General features: G+C 33.6%; 1 protein-coding gene across 12 annotated transcripts in view; it reads right to left on the bottom strand.

Moving 5' to 3' along the window:
• Positions 1-17,493: 17,493 nt before the first annotated feature.
• Positions 17,494-25,032, bottom strand: part of LOC145286342 (microtubule-actin cross-linking factor 1, isoforms 6/7-like) — a 770,369-nt gene continuing 762,830 nt past the window's right edge. For 8 of the 12 annotated variants that reach the window (XM_080135266.1, XM_080135265.1, XM_080135272.1 and 5 more), the window contains 2 exons: positions 24,558-24,659; positions 17,494-19,590 (listed from right to left, as the gene is read on the bottom strand). In XM_080135266.1, the coding sequence (XP_079991392.1) occupies positions 19,283-19,590; positions 24,558-24,659 (410 nt within the window). In that variant the 3' untranslated portion in view covers positions 17,494-19,282. The remainder of the gene's footprint in view (positions 19,591-24,557; positions 24,660-25,032) is intronic. The other 4 variants (XM_080135270.1, XM_080135271.1, XM_080135275.1 and 1 more) reach the window with 1 other exon arrangement.

Genomic DNA, 25,032 nt, shown 5'->3' with positions numbered 1-25,032 from the left:
TAACAACCGACATTGAACTCACACTGGTTTGAGTTAACTGCGACACGCACATGGAAAAACTGAACTGGACGTTACGGAAGAAGTCACCAGTTCAAAAGACGAGTTAGCTGCTCTATGCACATGGAAAAACTCCATGACTGGTCATTCGTTGATTCAACCGACGCATCCAATCAACATGAACGATGCACACCGACCTTGATACAGACTCATTTGTACTGGCTCTGCAGACTCGCTTGTAAGCCCTCGCGTGCAATCGACTTCAACCTCATCACTCTGCACTTGCAGTCACTTGCAGACTAACGAACAATTGTGCAGACTCACTTGCACTCACACATCACTTTCAACCGGACCACACACTCTGCAGACTCACTTGCAACTAACCAACAATTGTGCAAACCCACTTGCACTCACCAATCATTTTCAACCAACCCTGCAAAGACACAAAGCATTATTAATTGAATATGATCAATTATCCAGGGAGAGGGCCCTGTTGCGGTGCGCTCACATCATAGCTTATGTTTTGCCATGCTGGCCATTTTCTTACACCCTTCCTGGCCTACAGGAAGCTTCAACATATTTTGACATATTAAAAAAATAAGGGAAAAAAAAGTTTTATATCTTTTTTCAATCTGGGGGGGAGTATTTGTACAGTCACGCACGCACGCACGCACACACACTCGCACGCAAATAATGAAACATTATTTATTCCATTTTTCCCCCGTGCATTTTGAGAAAAACATATTCTCTCAGCAACGGCTCAAATTCAAATACGCCCACACACTTTGCTCAAAATAACAAAAGTAAAAAGAGCATATTTTTGGCAGACGTAGTTGGAAGCACATCACATGACACAACCAGCCAATGAGAAAATTTAGAATATAATTTCTTTTAAAAATTTCCAAAAGGCCAAAATATCAGCAGAAGCTAATGTTCTCTGGAGCTGGTCGGAGAGGTATAAAAAGTGCATTTTTGTGCCCAAACGAGTCAGTCGACCTTTGAGCATCATGACATAGATGTCAACATCGACCCATCCTCGGGATGTTAAACACGCATACGCCCAACAATTAATTCCTTCACGAGGATACGGACTTGCAACCCTAATGGACTTTTTATTTTTACCCTTTTCTATCTCTCCGCTAAGTAAGCGATGGGCTTTTTATATTGTTTAATTCTCTATAAAAAGACTGGTTATTTTTAATCAAGAACTTTCACTTTTCTACATCTTTTCATTCAATCACCTCAGTCGCAGGATAGAGACTTTCAATTAAGAAGAAACTTTCTTATCTTCTCTTTTCATTCATTTACAATCTTTAAAAAATAAATTTTGTATTTAAGTTATCCATCTGCCTGTAGTCATCTTTGTATTGGTTGTCAACTCTCCATATTTTTATCTTTGTTTCCATTTGTTGCGAGACTGTCGATGTCATCATTAGTCCTGCAACAGATATATCGAGAACTACAGCCTTGGCTTCACCCACCTTAATTAGTATAGTAGAGATGAGATAAGGCTCACACGCCTTGGAGGTGTCTAAGTTTTTTATGATATCGCGGATATGAAAAGGGTGATTTTCAGATCATCAATTGTGGTTTCCGTCCTCATAGGAAAAGGTTAGAAATCACATCAAAATTAGAGAGTGAGTATGCTATTTTTGAGTATAGCTTGGTTAGTCTAAGGTATGGTCCTGTGCAAGCGCCCTTCTGTAGAAGGGTGACAGTTGTTCAGCCAGAGTACTCTTTTTTTAGAGCACTGGTTTGAAATCCTAATTTCCAACCTTGTGTTATATCTTCTGTAGTGGGAAGGAGATAAATACAACTAACGAAAATATCAGATTATAAAATGAACGATATAAGGGAGGTAACTTTTACATATGCGTACATATTTTAAGTATGAAACGTCCTCAAGTGAGTTTAAAAAAATATTTATGCTTGTTTGATAAGTTTTAGAAAAATATTGAGGATGTTTATCGGATTAAAGTATTTTTTAGGAAAGTAATTATAAGCTACATATTTATCACTATAATTTCATTATTTCATTATAATTTCAAATGATGTGAAATATTAACTACTTAACTGTATTGTACCAGGAAAACACAAAAAGTATATATAACTCTTATTCACCTCAAACAAGGAGCAGTGCCACTTAAACATAAGTGGTTACTATTTGGGACTATATGTACAGGGACACTATGTCGGGAGTTGAGCAGCGAGATACCTTTTTACATTAAATTTAAACTTCTGCATATCAGTACAGTCATGGAAGTAGGGAACTGGGAAAGAATTCCAAAGTCTGGCAGTTCGGGGGAAGAAACTATTAGTCGAAAACTTTCTGATATCTAGAACTTTAACAGTGAAAGGGTGAGATTTTGTTGCTTGTCGGATTAGTTGAGAGTATTTACGTTGAGGGGGCACAATGCTACAAGTTTATCTGAGCACATCCCGTTAAAATACTTGTAAAAATAAAATGAGCATAGGGATACAACATTGCAGTGATCGGACAGGGTTTTGAATTTGGCTTATAGTGTTTTTGAATTTGGCTTATAGTGCAAGATCTATTAGGTTGGAACTCTTTTCTGGATCCTAAGAATCAGAGACTAGTGATAGATGCACCAGCCCAGATGTGGCAATAATACTTCAGGCAAGGGCGAATGGTGGCTTTGTAGAGACATAAGATACTCTCAAGTGTGAGTAGTTTTCTAGCAGAGTAAAGAGAGCTCATTTTCTTTGCAGCAACCTTGACAATTTCTGCAATGTATTTGTTCTAATTCCTGTTGTCTGTGAATGGTAAGCCGAGGAGTTTGATGGAGAAGCTTTCAGGTAGTGTATTATTAGTCATAGCAATCAATGGTTGAGAAAGTTTTCTTGTAATTGTTAAAGATGTTGCAGTAGCATTACATGTTCAGTGACGTAAATTAATAAAAATAGATGCCGAATTTATATCTGCACGACCTGCAGACTTTATGCGAAACAAGTAAAAAATATTCATGTATTTTTTATGCAGACAATATCTTTTGATGGAAAATATATGAGACTATGTGTGTATTGCGTACGTGTGCATTTATTGATCTCTGGCAATCGTGTGCAGATTGAAATATTTTGTTTAATGGTGTTACAAAGGTAATTCTTTGATTGTATGGTGTGGTGTACCGTTTGTAACTGTCGCATGCCACAGGGAAAGAGAGAAGAAAAAGAAAAACTAAAGAGGAAAAAAGGAAAATATATCTAAACGAAAGTTAGTGTTGACGCCTGTCTGCCAGAGGTGAGGTCAAAAGGGTGACAATTGTTTATTCTTTTTTACAAATTTGTGTGTTTTTCATGCACGAAACTCTTTGACCAACTAGCTTTTAAACTAATGTATCTCTACAAAAGAAAGATACTTATTCTTAGTAGCATTGAATGGTATCATCCATATATATATATATATATATATATATATATATATATATATATACAGGGTGTCCACAAATTCTGGCTACATTATGTAGCCAGACTTTGTGAAAGCATCCTGTAGATTATGTAGCCAGACTTTGTGGACACCCTTTATATATATCGATATGAAAATCTTTTTATTGCATGTAAGTTGCGATTGTGTGCTCACAAAATATTACATAATATACTCCACTTATTTTCTCACCTATAGCTCACAGCTTTTTATTTTTCCAACCAATCCCATAAACCTCCCCCACATCCGCAAATAATGAATAGTTTTCTAGCACAGTAGAGAGAGTCCACTTTATTTGCAGCAACCTTGTCAATGTTTTCAATGTATTTGTTTCAGTGAATGTTGCTTGTGAATGCTAAGCTGCAGAGTTTGGTATTATTAGTCACAGCAACCAATGGCTGAGAAGCTTTCTTGTAATTGTTAAAGGAAAGAAGCTTAGTCTTAGCAGCATTAAATGTTACCATCTCTAGAAGTGTAAGCCATGTTTAGTTTCATAAAAGTTTCAGATGGGTCGTTGTTTTAAACAAGTCTTGAGAGGTGACTGGTTTGCAGTAGACAGAACAGTTTCCGATGGTTCGTTTTTCTTTTTTTTTTTTTTTTACAATGGTCACCACCTATCAAGGCCCGGAAGCCACTCAGGGATAAGGGTTATTGCAAGTACATCACGTTAGTGTGGAGATTTGATGAAGTGTTTACTTAAGAGGCGGTTCATTAAGAATTTGTTAACGTTGGACTTGAAGACATCCAAGTTGTAGTCAGGTGGGAAGCAGGCAAACGGAACAGAGTTCCACAGGCATGCAGTTCTAAGAAAGAAGCTTTGTTCATGGAATCCACATTTTGATTTAGGCACAGATAAAGAGTGGGGGAAATTTTTCACAGTGGATTCAGCTAGACGGGTGTTTTTCGTGTAAGATTGGTGAGGGGGGACCAGAGATTGGAGTTCAGACGAGCACCTGCCATGGAAATAACGATAAAACAAGGATAGGCTCGCAACGTCTCTTCTGTAGGAGAGAGGTTGCAGGGTAGAGAAAAGGGCATCCCCCACTAAGCCACAAAGTCTATTTTGTACTCTGTCAAGGATAGGCTGTTTTTAGCAGCTCCTGCCCAGATATGGCAGCAGTATTCCATCCTTGGACGTACTTGGCTTTTATATAGATAGAGAATTGCATCAGTAGTGAGATATCTTCTGGAGCGGTAGAAGGATGCCACCATCTTTCCAGCGACCTTGGCAACAGACTTGATGTACGTTTTCCATTTCATATCAGGAGTAAAGATCAAACCCAGAAGCTTGTCAAAACACGAGGCCTCTCCCAGACGAGAGCCATCCATCCCAATTGATGCCAGATGGGGATCAGAGCGTTGATGATGTAAAGATAGGAGTTTGGTTTTAGATGCATTAAAGGTAACCAGCCACGTCTTCCCCCACTGAACCACGCGCTCGAGATCAGAGGAGAGAGAATCAGAGAGCACTTTGTCATTTACAGCCTTTGATGTGTTGCCGTAGATGGTCGTGTCATCAGCATAGATGTCAACGAATGATTTAAGTATGTGTTTAGGGAGATCATTGATGTAGATCAGGAAGAGAGTTGGGCCCAGGATGGACCCCTGAGGGACTCCAGCATTTATATTGCAGGCCTCCGATTTTTGTCCATCGACCACTACTCTTATGAGCCTATTGGAGAGAAATGATTTAATGATTGAGAAAACATTTCCAGTTATACCGTAGCTGGAAATCTTGTGAAGTAGACCCTTATGCCATACCTTGTCGAAGGCCTTTGATATGTCAAGAGTAATTGCCCTAGAAAGGAAGCCTTTGTGAAGAGATTCACTAATCCTATGGGATATAACCGTTAGCACATCTGCGGTAGATCTTAGAGAACGGAAACCATATTGCGTGTCACTAAGAAGGTTGTTCCTGCTGAGGTGGTTGACTATTTCTCTATTTAATATGGATTTCAGCAACTTACTCATGACACACAGGGGACTTATTGGTCTGTACTGAGAGGGAGATGACTTATCACCTGAATTCTTAAATACAGGGCATACTGATGAGGTTTTCCAGGGTGTTGGAAAGCACTTCTCCTTAAGGCAACGCTTTAACAGTTTCATAAGTATGGGAGCAAGTTCTGGTTGAAGCTTTTTTAACACTATAATTGGAATGCTGTCAGGGCCAGTTGCTTTACTGGAATCAAGGTTCTTGATTAGCTTGGCGACCTCATACACGGATATTTGTATGTTACCTAGCGTGTTCTGTGTTATAGGAGGAAATATGGGGAGTTGATGGCCTTCGTCGCATAGGGTAAAATTAGCTGCAAAGTTCTTGGCAAATAGTTTAGCCTTGTCTGATGCTGACGAGATGACTTCAGGTCCATTGATAATGGTTAGGATAGAATGCACACTTCAGTTCAGGATCCTATTTGTTATTTGCCAAAACTGGTGGGAACTAAGCCGCTGCTCAGCTACTTTGGATTTAATGGACTGAGCATATAGCTCTCTTGCATTTTTTATTACTCTTTTACAGTGGTTGCTAGCGTTCCTGAAAGCAGCTTTAGTCTCAGTGCATCTATTACGTTGGTAGCTATGGAAAAAGTGATTTCTGTGCGCGATGGTCGCAGCACATTCTGGGGAGAACCATGGCTGGCTATTAGGTTTTTGTTGGAATTTTTTAGATGGTATGAATCGATCTATGCCTAGAATTAGCCATTCGGTCAGGTCTGATACTATAGAGGACATATCCTTGTTAAACAGAATTAAATTAGAATCAAATCTAATTAACATTTTGTCACCAGGCTATGTCCACCATGTTTTTATAATGCCTTTTTGATTGTATGTGTCTTCCCGCAAGAATCAGAAAAGACAAGCGCAAAGCCTTCCAATTGTGGGAAACCCAGTTCCCACAAAAGGGCACTTATCATTGTGCCATTATGGCAGTGGCAAAAATTTGATCATTTATTTGATGCTCAGATTCTTGTTTTGCTCCAGTTGAAATGAAACCCTTGTTTTGGTAATTTCTTAAGACTGGCTTCCATCCTAGATCTAAAATAGAAAATATATCAAGTCCAATGTTAACAAATTCCTAATGAACCGCCCCCTTAAGTAAACACTTCGTCAAATCTCCACACTAACGTAATGTACTTGCAATAACCCTTATCCCTGAGTGGCTTCCGGGCCTTGATAAGTGGTGATCACTGTGTAAAAAAAAAAAAAAAAAAAAAAAAATATCCAATTTGTTACTATAGTTGCTGAAAATATTGTTAAATCATCCGACTGTTCTAAAAATTACCAAAGTTCTCATACAATCCTCTACGATTATAAAAGCCAGATATGGTAGTCTTTCGCTACTTAATCATTATTGTCATTAAATGTGTGCAACTAAGTTTTAATCTGATTCCTCCTTACAAAACATTCGCAAAGAACTTTCTTTTCTATTTCAGTGTGCTTAATATTATGCAAAATTTTTATTAAAGTTTATTTTCAAAAGTTCCCATCTGTAGGACACATTACTATGGGATTGTTTCTCTGAAGTCTAAAAGATGGTCGTTTTCAAATTTAATGCTGACAATTCATCAATTGTTCTTAAATTTTCTTTGCTCCATCTATCATTTTCAATCCTCTCATAATATTTTTCATCAATTTAACTGATAATCATTCCATCTCATTAATCCTCATCTATAAGTGGCTTTTGTCTTGATAAGAGGCAACTCATTTATAAAAATGAAATCACCAAAGTGGTCATACATAATAGAAAGAACAAATCATTTGTATATTACAATGCATTTATATACGGCATGAATAAATATTTAAAGCATGAAATTTTTTTTTTTTTACCAAACTGATTGTATTTTGTATTAAATGATCTGAAAAGTACCGTGTGTAACATATATATATATATATAATAAAGTGACTGCAGAAATTCCCCTCTGGACCAACAACATATACCACAGACCAATTCAATACATCTCCGCTATTAGCCACTATCTTATGTAAGTTTTGAACACCATTTTAGACATATTCAATTGTTATAATAAAATAGCATTTTTTGAGGAAAGGGTACCTGGTTTTCCCTCTAAAAATTTAGTTCTAACACTGCCACCAATCGACACTGAGAGAAAATCTACACGTTCTGCAGATTCTACTCCTACGCTGCCCGTAACAGGTTAATAGATACACAAATACATCATTAACTTTCCCATAGTAGAATAAAAAAAATAATAAAGTCTCTCTTGGGAAAATCCACTTCCTCCGATTGGTTGTCCGCTAATTCACTTATTCCAGAATTAGATAATTCAAACGAATGCTACAGACCATTACAGCATGGCGTCGCTAGGACATACATTCTTCCACACAGCATCAATTTCAGTTATTAAACACTTAATTTCCAAAATATAACAGCGAACGAATTTTCCACCCCATTTATGTAAGTGTTTAGCTTCTCTGCTAAGACTAAACCATACATAAACACATGTATAGTTTTTCTTTCTTTATTTAGTTGCTGACCAATATTATATCAGTTGGGGTTTAATGATTAATATTTCCTTTTTGTTTTTTTTCCTTTTTATACATCTAATTAGACGCATTAACTGATACTTCTACAGTTTAAATTCTGTTTTTCCGTCTGTCTTGCTTGGCGACGTCTGGTGAAAGCCATCAGATTATACCAAACGAACGGAAGTCGTTAACAAAAACGACCATGAAAACAACCTACTTTCATACTTTCATAACTTTTACTATTTTTGTTTATTGAAAACAACCGACGGCCTATACTGAGCAAACAGAAATCATTACAAAAACGACTAAAAAAACAAAAACAACCTACCCTAATAAATTAACTTTTACTATTTTAAATTATCTATTTTCTTTTCCAAGAACAGCTTCCGAGGTTGGGAGCGGGGGGATTATTCTGAAAGTCGTTCTTATCACAGGAAGGTTGAGTGTTTATACTAAGCTGGTTTTAGTCATTAGAAAAATACCTTATTGTAGGCCAATAGTTTTTTTTTTTTCTGTTTTTTAAATTTTTATACAGTAGGTCCACCTCCAACGGCTTTTGGAATAAACACCCCATTTGGGGGAGGGGAAATATTTGCCCCAAATTTAGCAGCTATTCGTTGTCAGCATACCCTCTTGCAAATACTAAGAAAAAAAATAATGGGAGGGAGAGAAAGATAGCTAGCTAGCTATCTTTCTCTCCCTCCCATTATTTTAGCTAGCTATGTGAATAGCAAAAAAGTGGATTTGTTTATTATTGCGTGTGCGTACAAACATGCCAACCAGTAAATTACAGTGCATAATACAGGGCTTTATATCTCGAAAACTACTTGTCTCTGCTGAATAAGAAAATTTTGCATAGTCGAAAACCTATTAATCGTTATTTTAAAGAAAATTGTAGAGGTGGACTAAATGTAAAAATTTACATTTTCTTTTTTTTTTTGTTCAGGTTGTTTCTTTCATTAATTTACCAAATATATTTTTCGTTTTGCTTTTGTGTATGGAAAGTTGTGATAATTTTGTACAACGTAATCCAGCGTCTTTAACACCTAACAAAAAGATAATCTACTTTTTTTTCTTTCATTTTTTGTCTATTACGTTTATATGGCCTACAATAAGATATTTTTTAACGACTAAAACAGCTTAGTATAAACATTTGACCTTCCAGTGATAAGAACGGCTTTCAGAATACCCCCGCTCCCAACCTCGGAAGCTGTTCTTAGCATGTGGAGGTTGGGAGGAGATATTCCGAAAGCCGTTCTTGTCACGGGAAGGTTGGGGTGTTTATACTAAGCTGGGTTAGATTGTAAAAAATACCCTCTTTCCTTTTTCCAAATTTAACTACTGGGTAACCTTAACATTGTCCAAATGTTAAATAAATAATGGCAACTTATTTGGAACAATTCATACATGTTACCATGCATGCATCAGTAAAAATAAACTATACATAACTTCCACACATGATGCAATTCTGCTAAAAAAACATATACAGCATCTTTGAAGTTTTGATAATCCCTCAATATTATTAAAATTAACTTATCTGGAATACTTAAAATTTTATTACAGTGAGCTTAAATGAAAGGTTTTAGAATTATTGGCATTTTAACATGCACTGCTAAATCTTTCCTTGCTCACATGGAACTAACATAAAATGTAATCAAACACATATTGCTCTTTCCTTGCTCGGATGGAACACTCAAAATGTAAACACAGCATTTGTTTGGGAATGCAAATGTGCACAAAATACCGACAGCCCCCCCCCAAAAAAAAAAACTATAATGATGCTATTTGTTTTTTTTCTGTGCATTTTTTTTTTTTATTCCTGTTGATGATTTAATTTATTTTATATTCTCGACCGATTACCTAGGCATCATATCGGCACTGTATTTTTAGAACTGATTAAACACTTTCAAATAAGTTCAAACAGAAAAAATATTATGCAGGTTGATTTCAAAGTATATTTTATTGGCTACGGAAACACTTATTTGTAATATATTTGTTTTTAAACACTTACTTTCTATGGAGTATTTTATTATTTAGAAGAGGTGCTAGAGCTACTTTTAGAAAAATATGCGTGCACTATACCAAGAATAAAAATGTCCGATTTGAAATATACTGTCATCGGTAGAAGGTAGTAATCTACCTCTTTAGATTAAGTGAAAACAGAATTATTAAATGCTTTCTTTATAATCAGCCATTCTACTCGTTATCACCCCATCTTTATAATCAGCCATTGGAAAACAATGTCCGACAGTGGAAGCCAGATTATTTCATTTGGGCCACGACCGCCAGTGTTCATTTTCCAGGGGCGGCAGCAGCCACCACCACCAACCACAGTTTAATTTGTTTTCAAGAAAGGTTTTTTGCAGATTCTGTTCTAGGTCTGTTATGCTTTCACCGGGCATCGGATAGTGCTAGTACAGAATATAGACTATGCTGGAATAACATTTAGAAACCCATTCTAAACATGAAGAGGAGGAGGTTTTTTTTTTTTTTTAATAACTATTCTGTACTTTAACCTTTCAATTTAATTAACAAGATATTGTAAAAATTGAATTAAAAAAAAAAAAGGTACTGTCTGTTGCATGAACAGCAACACGTGTTACACCGTTTGGAGTAACGCCCCTTGGAAGTGACCGGTGTAAGAAGAGTACTAAATAAAGATGGTTGCCGAGTAAGCACAATTGAATCGATTGAATGATGGGAAATTGAACCTACGACAAACATCTATATCTTTCCTAGGTCACACGATAACCAGTGATGGGTTACTTCCTGACCTTGGGAAGGTAAAAGCTATAAAAGAGATGCCATGCCCAACAGATGTTAAAGACGTGCAAAGATTGGCTGGATTTTTGAACTACTTGGCAAAGTTTCTGCCACATATTTCCGACGTGATGGCCCCAATTCGGAATTTAGTGAAGGCAGATGTGCCATGGACGTGGTCCCAAATTCATGAAAGAGCTTTTGAAAAAATTAAAAGGTTAGTGAGTGAGGCACCAGTATTGAGATACTATGAACCCAACAAACCTTTGGTCATTCAATGTGATGCAAGTGAGAAGAGTATGGGGGCTGCACTACTGCGGGAAGGTCAACCTCTAGCCTATATCAGCCGTACGCTGACTGACACAAAAACCCGATATGCGCAAATTGAAAAAGAACTGCTGGCAGTAGTCTATGCTACCGAACGGTTTCATCAATATACATTTGGTCGACAGATAATGGTACTGACCGATCATAGGCCATTAGAAGCTATCATGAAAAAAGAGTTGGGAAAATGCACCAAACGAGTGCAAAACATGCTGATGCGATTACAGGCTTACGATGCTACCGTTCTGTACCATCCAGGTAGGAAGATGTTCCTTGCAGACACACTATCAAGAGCATATATCCACGGAGTGAACAGCGAAGATATGGACAATGAAGATGATGCCAAGGAAGCTGAATACATTCCTGTAACAGAGAGGAGGCTGCTTGAACTGCGCTCAGCCTCAAAAGAAGACTGAAGCATGCAGCAGTTGCAGCAAGTAATTGTGGAGGGATGGCCAGACGAAAAAATACATCTTGACCCAGAGGTGAGACCGTTTTTTGGTATACGAAATGAAATGACTGTACAAGATGGGTTAATTTTCAGGGGTAATCGTGTAGGGGTTCCAATTACCCAGTGGGCTATACTGAAGGAGAAGTTGCATTCTACACACCTAGGAATAGAAGGATGTTGCAGAAGGGCAAGAGAATGTTTGTATTGGCCAAACATGAACAGTGAGATCAGAGACTATGTTTCAAAATGCCCCACATGCAGAAAATACGAAGTAGCCAATCCAGCCAAACCATTAATGGCTCATGAAGTTCCTGACAGACCCTGGGCGAAAGTGGGATTGGACCTGTTTAAGTTTACAGATAGAAACTATCTTTGTACTGTGGATTACATGAGCAACTTCTGGGAAATTGATCATCTTCAAAATACAGAAGCTAAGACAGTAGTAACCAAACTGAAACATCATTTTGCACGACAGCGAATACCAGATCAGGTGGTAACTGATAATGGGCCTCAGTTTAGCAGCCAGGAATTTTCCACCTTTGCTAAAAAGTGGTGTTTTATACATGCACCTGTCAGTCCATACAATAGCAAGGCGAATGGGAAAGTGGAATCTGCAGTAAAAATGGCAAAGAACCTTTTCAGGAAAGCGATGGAGGATAAGGCTGATCCATACCTAGCAATGTTGGATCATAGGAATACACCATCTAAGGGTCTCTTATCACCAGCTCAGAAGCTGATGTCAAGGAGAACAAAAACGCTTCTCCCAACTAGAGAGGAGTTACTCAGACCAGAATTGGCCAAAAACCTCAAAAAGTGTGTCAAACGAGACAAGAACAGTTTTTTAACCACAAAGTGAAACCACTTCAACCGTTACACCCTGGAGATGCAGTACGGATGAAACCCCACATAAAGGGTCAGAGAGAGTGAAAGAAGGCAATTGTATGGGAGAGACTGGATGAGCGGTCATACAATGTAAAAGTGAATGGGGAGGTATATCGATGGAATAGGGTCGACTTGAAAAAAACTGCAGAAGCACCCCCACTTACATCGTTCATTCACCAGCCATGCGGAGTGCAGAGCGAAATAGTCAGAAATTAAGGTAATGGCATAGAAGAGAGAGATGACACAGGCCAACCTGGGTATGAAGGTGAATTGGGAAAGGGAGTTAACCCGACACCACCCCCAATGATATCAAGCCCCGAACAAACAAAAGCAAGCCTACGAACAACACGGTCAGGAAGAGTAGTGAGAGATCCTGTGAGATTCAGGGACTACGCGAAATAAAGTAAGGAAGGACATAATAATCCCTGTTAGGCAGGAGGGTAGTCTGCCCAATGAATGCCTAGGTCACTTTTTATATATATTTTATTTTAATTCCGTTCAGACGTTTTTTTTTGTTGTTTGCTTTCTCCTTTCCTTGAGAAAAGGGAAGATGTTGCATGAACAGCAACAGGTGTTATACCGTTTGGAGTAACACCACTTGGAGGTGACCGGTGTAAGAAGAGTACTAAATAAAGATGGTTGCCGAGTAAACACAACGACTGGTGTTATGTTATATTTTATCTGTGGGCATCCTCACACATGAAACACTGTCCATATTTTGCATTAGTATTAAGAAATGTTGTGCCATACAGCAAACAAAATCATAAATGCAATAACAAACGAGAAAAAAGGATTCTTATATAGCAATATTTACCTTTCCTCTCTCACTGCAGTAATCAGTTTATTGTAGGGGATCCAGATCCCCAAAATGGGGCATTCTTGATGGGTACAAAGATCGAACCTACCAGTATTCCTCAGTTAGGACGTCATGGCCAGTGATAAACCTATCCCACTTCCTGAAAATGGTATTCTAGGACTGGACATATTTTACTCTGATCCAAGGCCAAGGCTGCCTGTGCTAATTTTAAATTGGTATTTGGAATACGTACAAATGGGCAGAAAGGAGTTATTTTCCTTAAAAAAAAAAAAAAAAAAAAAATCAAGAAACAAAGATTTATTTTTTAATATTTTTTTTTATTATTACAACAGTATTTTTGTACAATTAACAATTTGTACATGTAGAGAGGGACAAGGCGAAAAAATTGATAAGACTGATGTTGTTCACTGACAATCCAATCCCACCCAACCTGAAGTGTGTGTGTGTGTGTGTATATATGTATGGAGGGTCCCACTGACCTCATGTGCTCTGGCCTATTCCTTTAATTAAGCCAGAGTTAAATGATGAATAAGTTTCTGTTGAGGGAGATTTTTTATATAACATTTTTGATTGGGTGCCGGAAATGATTTTAGATTTGTTTTTTTTTTTCTTGAGGAAAGTAAAAATAAATGGTGTTTCGTCAACAATGGTGGAAATATTTAAACTTGAATAAAAATGGATGGAGTTTTTTGTTTTTATATCTAATAAATTTAAAATATTTTTCTTCATTTGAATCTATTTCACTTAAATGAAAGACTTGTGTAAATGTGTGTACTTCTCCAAAGTCTTACCTGAAAAAAGTTTTAAAACTTTTATTTAAAAACTTTCAGGATTAATTTCAATAAATTAGACTTGAAAAATTATGGTACTTGTCCAAAAATCCCCCTGTATTAAAACAAAAATAAAGAAAAAATCTGTACAATGTATGTACCAGTGATGGAAAGAAATTATTGTCACCAAAAATCATGTAAAGTAATCAAGTAATTTCATTTTTAAATTTTATGACTAAACTATGAGAGACGATCTGACTCCACCATCTTGAAAACAGTCTGAAGTAAGAAAACTTGTAAGATTTATAGAAAAACTCAAATTTGCTTAAAAATAATTTTCTTTCTAAAACAAAACTACCTGGTCAATTTATGATTTTTTTTGGTGTGCAAAAATTTTTTTTTTCTGTCACAGGTACATACATCAGATTTTTTTCCATTTTTTTTGTTATTATAGGGGGAATTCTGGACAAGCACACAAATTCATAAAACCAGAAAGATTCATTGTCTTATGTCAACAGAAAAATGTGTAAAAATGCAGTTTAAGATATTTAAATTGTTTTTCAATTTCAAACATGAATTTTACTGCTTCATCTCAATTTATTAGTTAAAAGCTTTTGATTTTAGTTACAACTACAAGAGTTTCGTCCATCTATCTGTTCTGTCATACTAAAGTTTAAGATAGAATTATCACCGCAGAAACATATTTTTAGATGTGCTGAAGCAGCTCTATAATAGTCTTATGTTTAATATTGCATTTTTAGATGCATCAATGCATCTTTTGTCTGCCAATCAGTCAACTTAATGATGGACAGACAGAGCCTAGTCTTGCATTTATTGGAGGTGAAAATGTAAAAATAGCATATAATGAAAGAAGTTAAACGACAACTTTAAGGGCGCCATTAAACAACATCTTTTAAAGAGTCAATTTTTTTCCTATGATAACTTGATCTGAATGTGATGTCTTCATAAAAAAAGGTCAAAGCTCATTCTGATACAAACATTGCAAATAAGTTGCCATTTATTTTCCAAAGCCAAAAATGACAACTGCGAAATGTAGTTAGCTTGTAAGAATATTTGATTAAAATCTAAATTGATTTTCTTGTCTTTTTGAAAGACAAGTTCTGTTTAGCGTTTGAGTGTTAACATTTGTGCAATTATGTAGGCAATCTCTGAATCTTTTCCAAATTTGATGTTTCAAGTATTTAAAAAAAAAAAAATTTGCTTGCATCTGAATGAAATTTTTTTTTAATATCCTTTTCTGACTAAAATGGTATCAAGGTAGAAAAATTATTTCTTAAAATTATGTGGTTTAGTGATCCACTAAAGTGCAATGAATCTATTTTCGAAAGGAGAGACAAACTGTCTTGGACAAACAAATTATTTATGGAAATTTGGTTTTGGTGCCCAGACATTCAAGTCAGTTAAAATAGAAACATGGAAAATCATGAGCTGAAAGCAATTTACTGTTCATTTCAAAACTAAAATTATAAAACATTGAGATATACATAAACTAAATCGATTAAAAAAGGCCAATTGCTTTTCAAATAGAAACATCAATTCATTTGATCAAACGATTAATCTAGAAATACTCCCCCCCCCCCATTTCTTGTACTTAGTGCACACAGAAATGTTTAAATTCACATCTGTCTCCAAATGTATGAATTTGATTCGTCATTCTTTCCCCACATAAGTATAGTTTTTTTTTATACTAGGAATTATGTTAAATACAATTAACAAAAAAGAAAACAAAAATATCATCCACATCCCAATTTGATAATACTCACCCACCCTTTAAAAAAGAAAAAAATTCTAACATAAATATTTCTAAATTAGATATGTTTCTACGTTAAAGCCATTAGCCTGGTTTCTATAAATGTAGAAAATATTGCGCCATGTGGAGTTGTTGTTGCTACCGTATCTCGACAAAGAAAAAAAGGAAAGAATCTGTATGTTAACCCCTTTTATCAACTTCTGTCACATAATCAATTTGTTTGAGAGATAGCCTTTGATTGGGCAAGCCAGAAAGGAGGTTGAATGCTTGTACCAATTAATGCTGGGTTACAAACAAAACAGATTCTAACTAGTAAACCACAAACTGTTGCTGGAATTGTCCACAACCATCACTGCTGAATCATACAAATGAATATATCTTTTAGCTTATTCAATTTAACACGTAGAATTTATTTTAACTAAATGTAATCAACTGAATATTAAAATTTTTTGTTTGTTTTTTTTTTGTTTGTTTTTTTAAGTACTGAAAAAAATTATTGCAAAAACTAGACAATGACAACTGCCAAAGCATTTTTAATCAAAAACTTTTCCAGCAAAAATGTAAAACTTGGCAATTTGGATTCAACACAAATTGCTATCATTTTGTTGATTCTCATTCAAATAACCGACAAAGTGTTTTTGATGACTAAACTTTGTATATCAGTTATTAAAATAAGCAAACTTTTAGAGAATGTAAGGAATCAGCTTGAACAAAGTTTATTGGTGAAACCTTACAGAAAGAACAAAGTATTTGGTCAAATCAGTTGAGAAATTGAGCTTTCAATACAATGAAATGGTTTTCAAATGTTTTCTATAAAACTAGTTTTGGTGCTTGTTCAAAGTAATAACGAAACTTCAAAAATTGAATTTCAACTAAAAACCAATGTTAATTATGTTACAATTAATGACATTTATACATTACATAAAACATGTGATTTCACAATCCATTGATCCGCTATTATTTTTGAAATGTATATTAAACAAGGGAAGTAATTCATAGTTTTAAAATGTTTATAAGTAAAATTATATTCTTTAGAAACTATTTTCATTAATAATTATCATTTTTTTGTAATTTTTGGATCTATTACTAATTTCGAGATGACAATTAAGTAGATAACATTTGGTTTTAATTGAAACTCAATTATCTCGATTTTTGTTATTCCGAACAGCCGTCAAGTTTTTTAATGCATCCAAAACTGTTCTGTTCATAAGTCAGTCGATTTGTCATGCTTAAGTTTGAAATGACATTTTTAGATATGTCCACACACCCTATTAAGAGGCTCTGTTTGTCATCCTTTAGTTTGTAATAGAATTTTCATCAAGATATCTTAATAAATTGAAGAAAAATCTTTTTCAGCAAATCATAAAAAAAATTCTGGTTTTAGTTGAATAATAAATGTTTAAGTCTAAAAGTTCTGTATTGTTTGACATTTCACTGTTCAATAATAGATAAAAATAAACGTTTTATTATTTTTTTTTTATCTTGTTTCCATAAGTAAAATGGTATTTTTTATCAATTTTAAAGTATGCATGAAATTCAATCTTTAGATATGCAAATTGAATGGTGAATGGGCCAGTAAGTGACAACAGCAAAAAGTATCATTTATATGGAGTGAAATTTTGTTTGGAAATTAAATATGTATATATATATATATCACATACATATCAAGGAAAAAAGTCCTTCCTTGGATATTATTACTTCTTGTTGAAGATTAGCATACAAAATACAGTTTTAAAATGTTATGGTTTGTTTCCACATTTATTCGTCCTTCACCCAAACTAACATTCTTCACAAGGTTGAGAAACTCTTTATTTGCATAAGTTCAAGAGATCCATCTTTGATAGCTACAAGAAAAACTTTTTTTTTTATTTGTTTTTTTTTTTTTTCAAGTTCAGATAATTTTCTTTCTCAAAAGAAATTGAAAATTAGTGAGAATCTTTTTTTTCTACAAAAGAAAAAATAAATAAGTCATAAATTATCCCATCAACCCACCTCCAGCTGATATCATTATTATTATCTGTTGTATGATTTCAGCCGGTAAAAATGGAATGTTTGCTTAGGTACAAAATAAAAATTATTCCTACAACGTATAAAAGAAAAGAAAAAAGAAAATCTCTTTAAATATTAAAAAAGGAGATACATGAGAATAACTTGAATTAATAAAATGAAAAATATTTTCCTTCTCTTTAAAAATAGGGATGGGAAGGGTACGAGTAGTATAAATGAGAATTTATTTAATGACAAAAAAAAAAAAAATTTTCAGACAATCTTCCAAATATACATTTGCATCCATAAAAGAATTTCTGTTTTTTAGATTTTCATTTCAAATTATTAGGGGACATTTTTGTTCCATTGTAACTTGTTTTAGATGAGGGTTGATAATTTGCGTTATTTAAATCATTTGGACTACTATTCTTATTTTTGTTGTTACATTTATAATATTTTTGCTGATTCAACCATTGTTATTGGATCTTTTGAATATGGGAACCTTTTAATCAAACTTGAACCATCACAAGTTAGAAAAGATGCACCTGAAGAAGGTCGTAGGTTACACCGACCGAAACGTTCTGAACATAATAAAAATGAGTGTAGTAGTCCGAATGATCAAATTTTTTGTTCCTGTTAAATATTGTAAATATTTTTAATTTAGTGGAGAGAATCCCATCTGATAAGGATTGAAAACATTTCTTTGTAACAATTTTTCGATCTTTTAAAGTTGATATGAAAAGGCAATTTATTATAACTCTCCCCATTTTAATTGGCACATTTTTTTTTTAATCAAATCATAATCTACAGATTTCAAAATGGATATGATTGAAATTAAATTTATCCTTGAAAAGAAAATGATTTGTTAAATAGACGTTGTGTGTGGGGGAGTTAAGTTATAAAAAATAAAATAAAAAAAACATCCTGCTTATCACAGAATGATTTCGGAAGTTAAACAAAAAAAAAAAACAAACAAAAAAAAACAATTGTTGCATATTACAGAGACATGAAAGCTAAGATTTGGTCTTTTGTGAATGATGAGACTTCAATGTTGAGTTACCTGCCCCTGCCAAAACACATGGGCTTTTTTCTGATTGGCAACAATGAAGCACTAAAGACAAAAGATGAAATGAAAGTTCACGTTAGATCCATGGTCCATAACCCATCAAATTTAATAATTGTTTTGCTTAAAAAAAAAGATAAATCAAGTCTGTCATCAACAAAATTAAAGTTTGAATTCAAACACACAAATCTGCACATTTTCAACACAAAAATGTTTTTTTTTACTAATTTCAAACCTCATGTGACACAGCATTCACTTTTGTTTTTGAAAGATCACAGTATCTTGATTTAAAAGAATGTTGTAGATATTGATCGAAGTTGTGTTATCACTTTAGATAACATTTATTGCAAATATTTTTTTTTTAATTCTAAATGTCAGCAGTGTATGAATGATACAGTTGCTACGTAGCAAAAGTTTTCATTTTGTTGGTATTTTTGAGAGTGATATTTAATTCTACATACACATATATGCTTATATATGTGTGTGTGTATGTCTATAATTTATAGCACCTCCTCAAATAATTTGAAAGGGTTATCTGGGAGTTGTCGGGGTTTTAGGTCGTGTAGGAGTCTTTGGTGTTGTAGGTAACCGCCGTTGTGCACCCATTCGTGTGGGATTAGGAGTGACACTTCGAGATGGATTTGGTGTCACACTACGTGATCTGACTGGGGTCGTGGTTCCTGAACCTGGTGATGATTTGCTGTTAGCTGTTGGGGTTTTGGGTCGAGTATTACCAATAGTAGTTCCTGGGGTTTTTGGAGTGCGTGGAGATTTTGTTGAAGCCAAACTGTTTGACGATGAACTTAGGCGCTTGCTTCGACTCAGGCTTCCTGTAGAACCTATATGCAAGAAAAAGAAATTAGATTAATTTTTTTTTTTTTAAATTTTGTATGATACTTAGCAGTCGAAAAGATGTTCAGCATATGTCCAATAAAAAACCCTAATTGTTTTAACATTTTTATAGAAATTTTTTTTTAAGGATTTCCTATTATTATGATTTGGAGTTCGCATCTTAATATTTATTAAATATCTTAAATATCAAAAAATTAAATCAATTTAATACATTAACAAAACTTTTAAGTTTCAGACATCACAGGAGAAAAAAAAAAAGTATTAATCTTTAACATTAGTAAAAACAAAGTGATTATAACGTTAAATAATAAAACAGTCATCAAAATAGAGCAAAAAGTTTGGTTTCAAAAGAGTTGATTTAAAAAACCTGAATAAATTATATATTTGTTTCCAATCTTTAATGTTTGAAAATGGAATGGTGCTTTAATCAAATGTGCTCTGATAAACTCATAACACTTGAGCCCCCTAACATACATACGCAGACTAACTTGACATGCAGCAGAACCCCACCCTTTCACTGTTGAGGTCCTTAGATACCAGAAAGCTTCCTACTTTAATAGTTTCTTCCCTCAGACTGCTAGACTTTATAAATTTCTCAGTTTCCTGCTTCCTTGACTGTACTAAACTACAGAAATTTAAATGTAATGTGAACAGACATCTTGTTGCTCAACTCCCCACAATCCCTTGTTAGACATGATCCCAGATAGGTTTCAAGTGGCAATATGCCTTGTTTGGTGTAAAAGAAAAAACTGTTTTTTGATTGAACATAAAGGAAAAAAGTCCCCACAATTTGCAGAAATGAAATATCAATCTTCAACAATTTAACTTATTTTTTCGACTGCCGCAAAGTTTGTCACTTGACAAGTTTTATGTTTAGAGTCACTTATGCTGCCTGAATATAAGGTTAGGAAAATAATTTGATTGCCTGCTAAACTATCCTCAAGTACCTAAGGTTTCTCAATGCAACTTGGGATGAGAGTATTTCCCTTACAAGCAAACTCTGGTGAAAAAAAAAAAAGATAACAGTTAACTAGTCAACTGGCGAGAGGAAAAGTGTTTTGAGAGGTAAAGAAGAATTTTAGAATATTCGAATAGCTATGTATCTCTTATAGAAATCAAGTATTAGCCCTAGGATAGATCCCCTTGAATTCTAAGAACTTTGAAGTAAAATGAAACAAAGGTGGATCCTTGCAAATGTAAGGATAAATAAAAGCACGTTTTTTAAATTGTACAATTTCACTCTTTTCAAGTAGCATCTGAGGTAATTGAGATTACTTCCCTTTGGTACAAGGAAAAAAAAATTGTCTTGGAAGGAGGACTCATTTAGGAAAATGTACCTGAAATTAATTATGTTAAAAAATGGTAGACTGTCCTCGCTTTGCATGTTAATCCTTAATTTATTCTCAATTCTTGCGTCAATTTAAATGAAAAAGCGTAACTTGGTATGTACAAGTTTATTCTCAATATAATCCATTATAGTCACCTTTTAAAAGTGAACCTACTGCATCCAAATGACAAACTCCTCCTCATATTTAGTTTAACATCGATTTTACATTCTAACATTTGTTAGGCAGTTTTTAGAAATTAAACTTAGCTCTGGCCAGGTTTTTGTTTATCCTTTTTTTTCTCAAGTCCATCATTATCACTTCCTTCCATCTTTTCCTTGGTGAGAAATTATTTGGTAAAGAATGCTTTTAGTTAGTATATAAAATAACTCAATTTCAGAAAATATTCTGTAGAGCTTATTGAATTTTCACATGTTTAACAAATATAAGACTTGTTTCCAAGGTTTTAATTATGAGAGTAAGATGGCAACCAGTTATAAGAATATTGAACATCTTTTTAATGATTAATCATTGCTAATAAATACAGAAAACAGACAAAAAAGGTCTGCATTATTCAATTTGTTGGAAATTCTCTTATGTTGTATAAATTGGAGACAAGATCTCATGAGTTATGTGATAACAGTCAGGCTTTTTTCCCCCCAACAGCAACTATCTGAGGAAGATGTAAGTCGAGACTAGTGTTGATTTCATTGCGGGATCCTTGATTAGTTACACTTTCTCCTAGGCAAAAGCTCTCATGATACAACATCCATAAATCTGTGCTTGATTTAATACTGAGATTTTGAAATGCAGATGTCTACAGTTTACGCCCACACAAGGATAGATAAAGACATTACGTGTAATCAACAGCTGAAACCTATTTGTCTCAATACACAGAGACTACAACACGGCATTCTCCCAACATACTTAGTCATCCACACTATATAACAATTGTATAGCAAATTTATTTGGATTCCACATATAAAGACATCTTGTATTTTATTCCTTAGAAAGAAGCTTGTGTTTCTCTTTTTTTTTGGGGGGGGGGCGAAAGAACACTGAATGTTCATAATATCAATTTATTTGTTCTGCAAACTTGGTTGTAGAATCGACAGTTAGGAACTTTTCATACTAATCTCCCCTTCATAGCCTCCTAATCTGATGCACACACAACCCTTCGCCAACTGACTATTTCAAATATGCCTTCTTTCTCCTATTACTGACATCAAGCTTACCCTCTTACTAACAAATATTTTATAACATTCATTTGAAATAGTCATTTATTGCTCTCTGCCATTTATTTGCAAATATTTGATTTGTTGACTAGATTTGTTTGATAATAGGAAGAATGCACAGCAACATTTGAACTGAATCAAAAGTTTAGATTTTGATTAAAACACCAATTTTTTTTGTTATTTCGTAACCCAAATAAATATATAGTGTTAAACAGAAAAGAAATTTGTTTTATTTATTTATTTTTTTTATTTTAATACGGATTAATCAAAACTTTTTAGGTATCTTTTATAAAGTTTTAACGAACATTTTGAACTTTAAACTTTTATTTGTTTACTTATTAAAGTTTTTTTTTTATATAAAACTTTTGTAACTTTCAGCAAAAAGATGTACAAAAATGTTTGCTTCACAGGTTTTACTTTATTGAATTGTAAATAAAGAAATAATTACATGTGATTATCAAAGTTATATGCATGTGAGAAATACGTTCATGTTTCGTCTCAATTTTATTATAAAAAATAGAAACTTAATTCTAAGGAATTCTTTATTGACATTATGTATGAAAAAAAAAAATTTAAAAAAAAATTAATTGTTTCAAAATTGGTTGGAAGTATTAAAAGAGAAAAATACCATTAGCTAATTCTTACACTTACATGATATTTGAGAAAATCATTGCTTGGACATTTGAAATAGTCATGTAACAGCACTTACATCAATCTTTAATCAACATTTTCGACAAAAAAAAAATATATATATAATATAACCACACATTATTTCATAAGTAAATGATCTTTCCATATAACATTACCTTAAGTTCCAAGAATTCAGCAACCAGTGTTTCCGAGACTTTGTTATTGAAATATTTTTTATTAAATATATATTTTAAATATATATTTCACAAATGCTTTTAAGACCTTTGTGCTTGTTAATCAATGTTTAAATTTGTTTAGCTTTTTATGTATATCAAACGATTTGTTTTGTATTTATTATTATTTGTATATTAAAAAAAAAGTTTCTTTTTAAAGATTCACGGTCCAAATTAATGTTATATTCATTTCAATAATGATTACAAATGTGACAGTATAATAGAAAGACAAAAGGGATTAAAATTTCAGAGAAATTTAATAAGATAAAAAAAAAAAGCACAAAAACAACACCAAACCAAAATGCTTTTGTTTTTTCAGGCAAATAAAGCATTCTTTTTTTTGTAGGCATAAAACATTCCAAGACAATATATAAAAAACAAACAACATGCAAGCCAGAAGTTAAAAACAAATGTGTTAGGGAGAACAAAACCAAAACAGAATAATGATAATAGTAAGAAATCTTATTTGGCTCGATATATCCGAGATGGGATATTACTATTTTCACGTTTCAGACCGTTTTATCTAAACTTGGTTTTCACAATGTTTGGCTATTGTACTCTCCACATGACTTGCTATATATAGTGAGTAAGCATCTGAGAATTTTGAATGAAAAACAGAAAGCAGCACTGTAAGATCGGGAAAAACAAAGAATCAGTGTACATGTTGAGCTACATGGTCTCTTCGGTTATTCAGGCAGAGTGATGATGATGAATAAGGAAGAAAGGGAAGATAATCCCAAAAGTAATAACTTATCAATTACTTAAAAGCATGCAAAATGTAGCATGAATATAAGTAATCAGGTTAAACATTAACCTTATACCTCTTTCCACAAATCACCTTAGATTGCTCTACTTAATATCAAGACTAAAAGCTACTCCAGAATCAGGATTAATGAAATTAATGGAGGGTTTAATAATGAAGATAAGATTGAAAACAATAAAATGTGCATTCTATCGAGAGGTAAGTTTAGTTGCTTGTCAAAGAACTTAAAAAAAAAAGAAGAAAAAAAAGAAATACCAAAAAGACACAGTAAATTTGCCTTATTTCCATAAGTCGACAAGGCATGACATTTACCAGATGTGAGGATTAAAAAAAAAAAGTTACAAAATTAGAAAGTGTAATATAGATAGATTCCAACCCATATGCAGAAATTCTTCCCTCTTGTCAGAAACATTACTCATGGAATGCAATGACCAAAGGACAAAATAAGGGAAGTGCAAGTTACAAGGTTGCTAAAAGTAAACCCAAGTTCACTTTGAATTCTACTTGGGTTAAATAAAAGAGTTTTAAAAAGGCCATTAATTGTGACAAAAATCATCTGGAGAAAGTTGGAGAGTACAAGGGCCAAAACGTTGTGGAAATAAAACCAAAATAGGGGGAAAAATCGGACACATAATGGAATAAAATTTACTCATCTAAAGAGGAAAACAAAAGAATAAAAGAAATTAAGTATGATTATATATATATATATATATATATATATATATATATATATATATGCACATACACACAGAGAAAGATGCTACCTACCAAAGTCTGGGTGATCATACAATGTTGAGTTGCTGGCCACCGATAAATTAATCATAGAACTTCCCACTTTAGAACGTCTTAATGGAGATGAGCAACTGCCGGCTAGAAACAGATTCATGCGTCCATTCCATTAGTAAATTATTATTGGTTATTTAAAACGGAGTGAGAATGGGAGGGGAAAAATAAGTGTTTAAAAAAAGATGCAATGATTGGTTATAGGACAAAAGATCACCTCAAAAGTTAAAAGGACAAAAACAAACATCAAATGAAATTTAACATAAAATTATATTTTCACATTTAAATTTATTTTTTGATTATAATTTTTGCCACAGTTTTTCATTTAATTTTAATACATAATTAACTTAAAAACAAAATCACTAATTCATAGTGTTCAGGATCAAAATAAATATTTAAGCCTTCTTATACTTCTCCATAAGTATTTAAAATGTAAATCTTTTATTCAGTTTTCAATATT

The sequence above is a fragment of the Euprymna scolopes genome, chromosome 10, assembly GCF_053919585.1.
Source record: "Euprymna scolopes isolate OS-2025 chromosome 10, ASM5391958v1, whole genome shotgun sequence".
Lineage (NCBI taxonomy): Eukaryota > Metazoa > Mollusca > Cephalopoda > Sepiida > Sepiolidae > Euprymna > Euprymna scolopes.
The sequence above is the reverse complement of the archived record's forward strand: the minus strand, read 5'-3'. Positions and strand labels throughout refer to the sequence as shown.